This window comes from Lutjanus erythropterus, chromosome 10 (assembly GCF_056507025.1).
Source record: "Lutjanus erythropterus isolate fLutEry1 chromosome 10, fLutEry1.hap2, whole genome shotgun sequence".
Lineage (NCBI taxonomy): Eukaryota > Metazoa > Chordata > Actinopteri > Lutjaniformes > Lutjanidae > Lutjanus > Lutjanus erythropterus.
In genome coordinates, this window is record NC_139326.1 from 1,860,930 (window position 1) to 1,872,150 (window position 11,221).

The window sequence follows — 11,221 nt, forward strand, 5'->3', positions numbered from 1 at the left end:
TATCTGTACCAAACAAGTGATCATCTTTGATGACTAAACGTGTTGGAGTGATTCTATAAGAGTATTACGCTGCTCTCAATTACATCCCAGATACACAATATTTTGGAGGTTCTGTGCAGCCATATAACAAAGATTTTTGACCTGGTTGTATGCTGTGTGATTTTTTACCTCTTTGAGCAGTGGAGTTTTGAGGAGCTCATGGTAAGCCTTGGCAGACTCTTCAAACTTGTCATGCTTCTGCAGATCTAAAGCTTTGTGATATAAAGCAAATGCCTCGGCTTCCTGTGGACGGAAATTTTAAGAAAAATCAGACAACTTACTTAAGATCTAGTCGAAAATGTCTGCATTAGCACCTGACAGGCCTGCAGTCTGTACCTGAGCCTCTTTTGTCTGACTTTTGTGGCTTCGCAGGGGGTCCTGAGATTCATCTGTAGCTGTTGAAGCGGCATTCAGTGCTGCAATGCGAATCTGTAAAGAGAAACACAGATAAAGAGGCCAAGCCCTTCAGCAAGTAGTATATAACTCAGGAGGAGAGTAGGAGGGGCAAAAGGAAAGGGAAAGAGGGAGAGAAAGCCGGGGACTGGCTTGCAGCAAAGGGACACATAAAGGAGTCAAACTCACGGCTGCTACAGGACTCAGCCTCAGCACATGGGGTGCAAGCCCTATGAACTGAGCTATCCAGGGTTAGGGTGCAGTAAATATTAAAAAGCCTTACCATTTTTAAATGTTGAATGCAGACCTTCCACATTCACTGTTTGAAACTTGGGATGGTACCTAGAAATACACAGAGAGAGAGAAAGGTAAAATCAGGCAAGGCAACAAATTAGCAAGAAAATGTAACAATTCAATTCAAGTTAACACATAGGTCTATATCAGTATAAAAACAACAAAATATGAGGACAGTGACACAGAAATACAATCATTGCAGTCCACAACAATTAAAACAATTTCTCCAAAAACAATTTGTGTAGGCTCAGTTAAGGCCATTATAATGAGGTTTTGTGAACAAGTTAAATTATGAATGTATACATAAAATTCCTCAACACAGCATGAAAGGTGGGAAGATTATCAGTCACAAACATATGACTTGGACTTCTTGGGAGCTTGAGAGATCCTAAATGCATCATTAAATGCAACCTCTTCATTTTTGCTTTGCTACAACTTCACCACAGGTGGGCTGTATACAGTGGAGCACAGTAGGTTTAAAAAGGGCTGTTTTAACATTATCTGTAGACAAATGAAATTTGCCTGCCAGCATATTAGTGTGCATACAGTTTACAACACTGGCTCTGCACATCGCCATCATCACTGTTGATGTGACCCGAATATCTGAACTTTGTTCACCACATTTAGCCCTTGGTCTGACAAAACAAATAAAGGAACAAACTAATATAATAGAAAAGTACTTTCTCCCCTTATCTTCATAAATCCATCAAGTTACACTTAACCACATTATAGTCCTATTAATATATCTAAGACAATTCAGCATACAGTTACAGCTACAAGCATACCTCTACATTTTTGATTACTAGTTAACCCCAGCCTAACCCTTCCCCCCTGGGTCTCCCAAATTCCATTGTACATTCATGCTCATTCGTGCGATTTCATCTCCATGCAATGCATAGTAAACACAAAAACAGAAGTAAATAAATATATAAATAGCATTATATATCATATTTCTAGCTGCACAGAGTGCCTCCTCTTCCTAGCCTCCAGCATACACTGGCCTGCTCCGTTCATCCTTGCAACTGAGAGCTTCATAGTTAACATCTATATGAAAGAGTGATTCCACTGAGTATGGCTGAAGTTCTTCCCTGAATCATCATTCAACAACATTACCTCTGGAGAGCATCTACTGTCTAAGCCACATGATATACCATGCATTAGCAATCCATAACACACAGTAGGTAGCACTGATGTTTTATGTCTAACGCACTTTAAAGATTAGATGATAAACATATATAGGAAAACACGTTGTAACATTAAGCTAGGTCCCATCACCAGACAGTCTGTCATTCATCAATGCAAGACGACTATCTTCAGCCAACAAAAGCCTCTCTGTTACTCACTCGGTTAGTGTAATGTTGAGTGTATGTGAGAGCTTCACGGGATAAATAAACCCTGATTGGACGCAGAAAAGAGCAGGTCAACCTGGTGCCGTCAGACGTTATCAATTAGCACCGTTGCTAATTAAGGGGAGCTAACTAATATTTCCAAAATGTCACTCACAACTTAGCCGGGTTAACTGCTAGCTTAACGTTAGCTCTGCTGTTTGTCCAGAGCAAGGCTAACTTTACAGCTTCACTGGTGAATAACAAAACTGTGACTCCATATAGCAGGTGGTGAACATAACGTTATCTTCCCGACGAGCTACCTAAGCTAGCTTACAACTGACATTAGTGTCTCAGTTAGCTGATATTAGCTGCAAGCACATTATTTGAGCAGCTAGCTAACATTAGCTCGTGTTTCAACGGGTGACCGTCAGTTACAAAGCTGAGAGACTCACCGTTCATTCCCGGTTTGACTGCCGCTGTAACGGCGCCGTTATCACAACGAGGCCCTCTAAACTGTAATCAACCGTCCGGTGATGAGAGGACGTGAAGCGACTTTCAAACTTCATTTAGCTCCCAGCCTTTGTTGTTGTCAACGGTGTCTGCGTGCGTTTGCGTCACAGCGTCACATTTGCGACCCGCCAAGTAGTAACATCGTCTCTCATTGGTCAATACCATACGGCACCGACGAGAACCATATTTGGATTTTTTTTCACACTTTTTTTTCGAAAGATAAAATCCTGGCTAAATAAAAAAGTCATGCTATGTAACACAGTTGTATTAAAAGTCGAAGAGGAGCACCAACACTTTATCCAGAGGACTGGCAGCTACCAGGCTGCCCAGATGTCACGCCCACATCAGATCAGGTGACACCATCATCATCCCAGCAGCCACTTCTTGTTTTAGATGATCATACTAGATACGAGGTCAGGAGGCCGCAGCAGGAGGTGGAGACAAGAAGCTGCAGTCAAGTCGGACAGTTTTCAACAGACTTAGGAGAGACTAGAGGAGGAGACACGAACATCCTGTTAGATCACCTGTAGGTTACCTGTAGTCTGCAGATCATGCTCATAGCTGAAGAAATAAATTTAACAACATCAGTTTCAGTCTCCTGTTTCTTTACAACGTTCAGTTACGGCCTGATTATTCTGAGTACTCACATGTAATTATAATTTATTTGCCATTTCCCCCCTTTTAATACACTTCACCTTTTGGACTTTGGTCCATGTCAGTGTCCGTCTTTCGTTGACATTATGTGAAGTTTCCATCTGTGGCTGCTGAAGAGAATTTGGATTGTTCATCCAGATCTCCCTTATCCGGGATCTCGCTCTCTCCAGTTCCTTCTGTTTTCGATCCTGTCTCTCCTGTTCCATCTTCAACAGGATAGACTCACAAAACTTGTTGTCTGACCTCTGTCCCTGTAGCTCATTGAGAAAATTAGCCACTGTGTCCTCTTGGATTTCTAAGTGGTCTCTCCCTGCAGATCTACTTTGAGTGAGTGTGGCCCCGCTGTCGTTCAGCTCACATCTCACCTCTTTGAGATGTGAGCTCATCCGCTTCAAGGCTGGACATTTGTGTTCAGAGATGGTCTGTGAAAACACATACATACACAGACTACATCAAAATAGCTAACATAACAACTAATTTAGGGGTTTTAAACAATAATATAAAATACAATGCAACAAATAAATGAAAAAGTAAGTAAAGAATAAGGCCTTTCAGGATGTTGAAGATAAATATAGATGTAACATAACAAGGAGACACAACACAGACCTACAGGAGTCCCAGGATCTGCACTGACAGACTACAGACATAAGACGCTTGAATGAATAAATAAATAAATAATTAAATACATAACCAACAACACACAGAATAATGCAATCGAACCCCCTGCAATATCTGATCAATAACTGCATGCAATATTCAGCAAACACATGCACACATACCTAACTGGCACACTCAGACCCACACATAAGTGCAATATAGGCTTAGTTGTATAGTATATTTTATTTAACAAATACACATCCTATCTAACATTGTATATTTTATTTTTTTCCTTTTTAAAAAATATTATTCTATTTCTAGTTTTGTATTTTATTACTTACTCGTGTTTCTGTTACTGTTATTTTTTTTATAGGAGCAATGGAGCATATAGGAGGCAAACATTTTCATCTGATCATACTTGTATAACTGGTGTAACACTAAACATATTGAATCTTGAATCTGACGCCTGCATTTAATTTATTACTTCATGTCAAAACGGCTGCTGTGAAAAAGGTCTAAAAAAAAAAAAAAAAAGGTACTGATAAAACAGTGTACTGTGTCTTAAACACTGCATTTGTAACGTTTAAGCTGCATGCTGAACAGATGACCACCAGAGGGCAAACTTTTATTTTGTAATTGTTTAAAACATTTCTCTGAGACTGATGTGTGTGTTTGAGTGTGTTTTTAATCACAGTTTCTTCCAAACATTGGTAACACTTTGGAATATTGGTCCACTAATATACATTCATTGATCTAATGCACAGATCATCATGATTCAAAGTAAGACTCATAAAGAAAGATATTTGTACATTCATGTTTACTGCATTGGCAACTAATAAAGAGTCAATCAGGTTAATAGACTGAGTCATAAATGAATTACTGCTAACTGAGTCTGCCATCAACTGATCCGAAACTGACTGAATTCACTTAAAAAACTGAAACTTGTTGACTAAACATGGATGTTTGGGATACTGAGCCCCCAAATATCCACTGGTTTTATTACATTGCAATTTTGATTTTCTGTTTTGTAAGATCTCTCAGTTCAACCTAAGTGTGTTTTAAAGGTGTTTTTCTATTGTTTTTATTTCACTAAACGGAGTTTAAGTTTGCAAATCAGTTAAAGACTCATGATAAAGTTTGGGTTCAGCTCAGGATATTATCATTAATAGATTTAAACTGAAACCTTGAAACAGCTGCATTCACTTCAATAATTCACTTTTTAAACATAAAGTATGTCACATTTTGATTGGTTTCCAATAAATCAATATATTTAGGTGTGTTATAAGTTAAACATTTTAATGTAAAAATTGAGCTAATTCCTACATCTCAATTCTGGATCACTGACATTACGTTACTGACATTATATTACCCTCACAAGCCTCATATTCTCCTGTACAACACTGTAAAAAACTACAAACTGTGTGTAGAAATGATGGTATGATAATGACAACCCTGCTGCCAGTTGTTAACTGTACAGGGAAATGTGTTCATATGTGCTTATGGTTATTTGTTTTGATTCTGTCTGACAGGTCACACACCCACAGTGATGTTTGAGGTCTGTGAGGCAGCTGCACAGTGAATACTGCTGTGAAATGGACCTAACTGCAGTGTGTCCTGCCTTTAAATCCCGGACTGCAAACCTCCACCAGTCCACCGAACAACAAGCCATGAGGTCATAAGCAAAAGCACCAGTTCATCTGCCACAGCCGGATCCAGGTCGCAGACGGCTGAAGTTCGGTCCCATGATTCTGCATGACCTTTTGCAATTTTGTCCAAACTCTGCAACTTTTCTGCAAATTTGACCAATCATTGTTGCTTCTGCAAATTCCACCAATCACAGCAGTCCCCTGCACACACATCATACATAGGTTTCAATGAAATGACTTAATGTATTGTTTTTTTATTCACTATTTTTTGCATTTAAATATATATATTTTTAATTCTGTCACAGGTAATGAAAAGAGCACAGCATTTGTCATAGTTATTGGCATTTATCAACACTCTGTGCACTATTATTGTATAATTTTGTACTGTTCTGACAGTTTGAGCTCCAAAAAATCTGCTTCTCTGTGGAATACGCCCAGTGCATGTCTTCATTCACAAATAAAACAAAAAAAACCTTACATAATATAAAAATGGTTCTCAGTATAACCACTGGGGTGAGTATAATATAAATCCTTTTGAACATAAGTGGGTTCTTGGTGGAACCCCTTGTCTGCATTCTAGATAAATCCTTTGGAATGTAAAAGGTTCATGGTAGAACCCCCTGACTGGTTCTTGTTAGCACCCAGGAGGTACAAAGGCTCTTCACAGAACCCCCAGAAAGGGTTCTGGGTGAAACCATAGGAAGGTTCCATGTAAAACCTCTCAAGGGGTTTTGTGGGAAACCTTTTCTACGTAGAACCCTTTAATAAAGTTCTCCTATGAGAACAGGCTGAAGAACCCCTTGTGGTTCTAGTTTGCACCTTTATTTCTAGGAGTGTAACGCAGCAGACAGATGATAGAAAACAGTATAAAGCAGAGTCATCCTTTAAAAAGTTGCTTTATTCTCCTTCTCCTCCATCAGACAGTAGGTTGTCTGTACAGTTACATGACAGATACATTATGTCTCTGTCAGGATTTATGGCAGCATATTGTAACACCTTCTGCAGTTTGTAGGAGTAACAATATACTGTTTTTGTCCTCAGTGACCCCGTCTGTTGCAGTCCCTTGTTGCTCGTCCCCGCCTCCTCCTCCTCCTCCTCTTCCACACCCTTCCTCACCCCATCCCGTCTCTCCCTTGGCTGAAGCTGGCTGGCTGGCACCATTATCAATTCCTTCTGTCAGCATGCCTGCAAAAAACAGCTGACGTCATAGTCATTACTGGCTCTATAAAAGCCGGGGTAATGCAGATTCACAGTGCAGTCGGCTCAGCTACATTCACTGACGTGGAGCAGCCTGTCTCTGCAGTCATGACTTCCACCGGCTTTGACCCTTACTTCCCTTCTACCTACAAGAGGAGAGTGGTTGTGCGTAATGCAGGATATGGAGCAGGTGCAGGAATAGGATCCAGGTCTGCCCACTTCAGCCACTCTGCCCCTATAACTTCCTATGTATCCTCACGCAGAAGTTATCCAACGCACGCCCGAGCTGTCTCCAGCTACTCCTCCGTGTTTTCTGCTCCGGCCGCCGCTGAGCTCCGCCTTGACCAGGCCGCCCAGGTCAGCGCTGAGTTCAAAACCATCAGGACGCAGGAGAAGGCCGAGCTGCAGGATCTGAACGACCGCTTCGCCAGCTTCATCGAGAGAGTCCATGAGCTGGAGCAGCAGAACAAGCTGCTGGAGACGGAGCTCCTCCTGCTGAGGCAGAGGCAGACGGAGCCATCCAACCTCCGGGCCCTGTACGAGCATGAGATCCGTCAGCTGCATGCAGCTGTGGATGAGGCCCGCCATGAGAAGGAGGCAGCCCAGGACCACCGGGATGAGCTGGAAGATGTGTTGAGGAACATGCAGAAGCGTTATGAGGATGAAGTGCTGGGACGAGCAGAGGCAGAGGGCCGGATGATGGATGCCAGGAAGGAAGCGGATGATGGTGCTCTGGCCCGGGCTGAGCTGGAGAAGAGAGTTGGGACCCTGCTGGATGAGCTGGCCTTCCTGAAGCGTCTCTGTGAGAGCGAGATTGCAGAGCTGCAGGCCCAGATACAGTACAGCACCGAGGTGTCTGTGGAGATGGAGGTTGCCAAGCCTGACCTCTCCGCCGCTCTGCGCGACATCCGAGTCCAATACGAGAAGCTGGCACAACAAAACCTCAAATCAGCTGAAGAATGGTTCTGTACCAAGATGAATGTGATGACAGTAGGAGCTGCCCGCAACACAGAGACCGCACGGAACACCAAAGATGAGGCTGGAGAATACCGCCGACTCCTCAAGTCCAAGATGCTGGAGATCGATGCCTGCAGGGAGATGAATCAAGCTCTGGAGAACCAACTGCAGGAGGTCGAGGAGAAACAAAGCGCTGAGATCTCTGCACTGCAGGTCAGGACAGGCCTGCAAATATCTCACTGTACAATAATTTGTGCATTTTCACATTTTTTGATTATTGAGATGAGTATGATGGTCTGTTTCCAGTTACTGAGCTTGCAATGATATCCCAAAGGATAGCTGAGATGCAATTTTGTGCTACTAACATGTTACTTTATCTTTTCTTTGCAGGATACAATCGCTCAACTGGAGGACGAGTTGAGGGCAAACAAGAACGATATGGCTCGCTACTTGAAAGATTACCAGGATCTCTTGAATGTGAAGATGGCCTTGGATATTGAAATCGCAGCCTACAGGCGAGTCTCATTCACACAGTATTTCCAGTGTTGTATATGTTGTGTTGTAATTGTGGGATTTAAAGGTAGAATACTGCAGGACAGGTGATCTGCAAAGCGTCTCAAACACAGACAAATAATAAATAGTTAAGGAACACCGCCACACACCCTTAGTAGCACATAAGTGATCAAGTTATTCTAGAATTCATCCTGATATGTTGAATTCTTTAAGATCTATGTTAGAAAACACACAGCTGTGTTAAGATGTATTTATTACTGAGTCCAAATCCTGCATAATATGCCTTTAAATGAATGCCACCAACACCAATGATTTAGCATCTTCTCATTTAATTGTGATGTGTTTTATTCTGTTAGGAAGCTCCTTGAAGGAGAAGAGACCCGTCTGAATGTGGCGGCCGGGCCGACGTCTGTCAGCGTTTACTCCCAGGCCATGTACGCTGCTCCATCCTTTGGGAGAACTCAATTCTCCCTTCAGTCTGCAGCTCCGTACCTGCTGAGCTCCCGCCTGTACACTTCAACGCTTGCCACAGAGGAGACAATATCTGCAAGCCAAGCAGAGCAGGCAGGGGCCAGCCCTCCTCAAGAGGAGGAGCAGGAGGAGGAGGAGGAAAAGAAGGTGGAAGAGGAAGAGAAGGAGGAAGAGGAGGCAGAGGAGGAGCAGGGAGAAGAGAAGGAGGAGGAGGAGGGAGAGGAAGTGAAGGAGGAAGAGGAGGCAGAGGAGGAGGCGGAGGCAGAGGAAAAGGAGGAGGAAAAAGAAGAAGAGGAAAAGGAGGGAGAAGCAGAAGGAGAAGGTAATTTTATTTAGTGTAGCTGCACCATCAGGTCTGAGCTGAACTCCACCCACTGCGTAATTTTGAAATATGCTGAAAAGTGGAGCTGAGGAAGGGGGTGGAGTCGGTTATATGGAGATGTCTGCAGGAGTTGTTTAATGAGGTGGGCTGCCCACCTCTGATAAGAGAGCGTTGACTTTCTCTTTTTATACAAATATAATGACACAGATAAGTCCCAACCTCCAAGGTTGCCTCTGACCCAGTTCAGTTTCCTTTAAATAAACTTTATTTCTCCTTTAATAACGGTGCAAACTGCAGAATTAGGGCTTTGTTTCAGGATGATTTGGTTTTTGATCCTTAAACAACATTTTATCATAGTAATTTTGTTAGTAAGCCAAACCCTAATCTTTACCACAAAAATAAATAAGGTAAAAGAAGTTTAATTTACGGAAATCCACAGATTTTACCAAGTGAAACATTTCTTACAAAAGTTAAAGAGAGACATGCTGTGGAAGTAATAATTTAATAATTAAGAACATTTTCACTTATGTTGCCCTTTACTATATAAATATTATATTTGCCATTTGTTTTGTTTTTTCTTTTTATATGTGATGATACTGGTGTTGTCCTTTTTGAACAGTCCATGTTGGCAGTTCAAATTTAAGTGGAAAAAAGATTTAAAAACAGTTGGTGGCATTTCGAGCCACGTCAAACCATGAAATACTGAGAGGGGCTGATGTGAACACCAAAATTAATGTGTTTCATCCCAGTAAGTCATATAATTCAGTTAAAAAATGTTCGAAAAACACATTCACGTGTGCAGTACCTCCTTAATTGATATGTGTGCTGTGCTTATTAATTCTTCTCTCTCCTCTTTTCTTTTGGAAACAAAGAAGGTGAAGCAGAGGGTGGAGAAAAAGAAGACGAGGAGGAAGGAGGAAAGGAGGAGAGCCCAGCAGAGGAAGAAGATGACACTGAGCAGAAAGAGGATGAGGGTGGTGATGAAGAGGGCGAGAAAGAGGAGGAAGAAACTGACAAACAAGAGGAGGAGGAGGCTGAGGAGAAAGATGGAAAAACAACCGACAAAAAAGCTTAAATCTGAATGCTTTGAAAAATACCTGCTAGCATTGTAGCTGAGGGACGTCTTCTCTGGTGCTCATTCAAACCAAGTGAAAATCTCTTGAAATCAGAAGACAACATGTCAGTGAACAAATTCCTCTGTATGATCAACTTGAGTGACTCACAGCATGTAGGTGAACTCGACCAGCAAAGATATTAAAACAATACAAAAGCTAATGTTGAAGACAGGATGTGACAAATGTCTGAACTAGAAATTATGCTTTGTGGAGATGTGTTTGCAAACACCTGTGTGCTTTACTCTCACCGAAACATGCCTGAACAACTGCCTGTATGTGCAATACCCAGTCTGAAATGCCTTACTTCACTGAGTGCTTTAAGTCCATGATGTGCTGCGTTAACCTCAAATAAAAGCCTTGAAGCCTTGTCAACCCAGAGCTGGCCCCAGGCGTTTCATTCCTACTTGGAACAACTGCAATGAATTTTCAAACCAAATAACATTTGGCATAAATAAACACAATAAGCAGAAAATTATCCTCCACGTCCGAGCTCTGTGACTCACTGTGATGAGCAAGGATAGATAGCTGTACTTGCTAATTAGCCCCAGGCTCCATTTTCATCCTATGTTTAAAACAAAATGTTCTTTTTCTCATCAGAATGTTAATGGGGGTTAATGGAAAAAGTACAGATGACAGCCAAAGAGCCCTCAGTTCTTTTCATATTGATAAATCAGTCCACAGGTACCTGGAAGGGAGGGCTGCAGCAAAGTAACACAGTCAGCAAGCTGGAGCTGCTTTAGGTTCTGTCAAAAAAAAAAAAAAAAAATCACAGTATATCACAAAGTTTTATGACTACGTAACTTTGAATGGTGCAAACTCACCATCTCTGCAGATACAGACACCACCACACACCAGGGAGTCATAATTTATATTTATATCAGTCTATACATTGTTTAGGAGAATCCTGTGGACTGGAGCTTTAAAGTCTTTGTTTTAGGGATAATTATGCATAGGTAGTCTTTAAACCTGTTTTTTTTTATGTTTGTTTGTTTCTTTAGGAAAATCCTGCATAGTATACCTTTAAACTCAATTCTTTAGAAAAATCCAGAGTAGTGTACCTTTCAACTCTTGTAGTGTACCTTTAACAGCTTTGCCTTTTTAGGAACATCCTGTGTAGTACACCTTTAAACTTTCTCTTTACTTATTTACCTTTAAACTCAGTTTTACAGGAAAACCTTTCAACTT

At 41.5% G+C, this 11,221-nt stretch overlaps 2 protein-coding genes across 8 annotated transcripts in view; one reads left to right on the forward strand and one right to left on the reverse strand.

The window, feature by feature from the left end:
* Nucleotides 1-775, reverse strand: part of LOC146319783 (calcineurin-binding protein cabin-1-like) — a 62,098-nt gene extending 61,323 nt beyond the window's left edge. For all 7 annotated transcript variants that reach the window (XM_084727831.1, XM_084727830.1, XM_084727827.1 and 4 more), the window contains exons 1-3: nucleotides 716-775; nucleotides 376-468; nucleotides 169-282 (exon numbers count right to left, since the gene is read on the reverse strand). In XM_084727831.1, coding sequence (XP_084583957.1) covers nucleotides 169-282; nucleotides 376-468; nucleotides 716-748 — 240 coding nt within the window. In that variant the 5' untranslated portion in view covers nucleotides 749-775. The remainder of the gene's footprint in view (nucleotides 1-168; nucleotides 283-375; nucleotides 469-715) is intronic.
* Nucleotides 776-6,548: 5,773 nt separating this feature from the next.
* Nucleotides 6,549-10,412, forward strand: neflb (neurofilament light chain b). The gene is made up of 4 exons (XM_084729410.1): nucleotides 6,549-7,828; nucleotides 8,006-8,134; nucleotides 8,489-8,921; nucleotides 9,797-10,412. The coding sequence occupies exons 1-4, from the start codon at nucleotides 6,701-6,703 to the stop codon at nucleotides 9,994-9,996; spliced, it is 1,890 nt and encodes a 629-aa protein (XP_084585536.1). The 5' UTR covers nucleotides 6,549-6,700; the 3' UTR covers nucleotides 9,997-10,412.
* The last annotated feature ends 809 nt before the right edge of the window (nucleotides 10,413-11,221 follow it).

Bases quoted from the DNA above. Each gene is read 5' to 3' on its own strand.
- neflb (XM_084729410.1), top strand. From the start codon at position 6,701: ATGCAGATTCACAGTGCAGTCGGCTCAGCTACATTCACTGACGTGGAG. The intron at 7,829-8,005 runs GTCAGGACAGGC...TTTTCTTTGCAG, and splicing joins CTGAGATCTCTGCACTGCAG to GATACAATCGCTCAACTGGA. The intron at 8,135-8,488 runs GTCTCATTCACA...TCTGTTAGGAAG, and splicing joins AAATCGCAGCCTACAGGCGA to CTCCTTGAAGGAGAAGAGAC.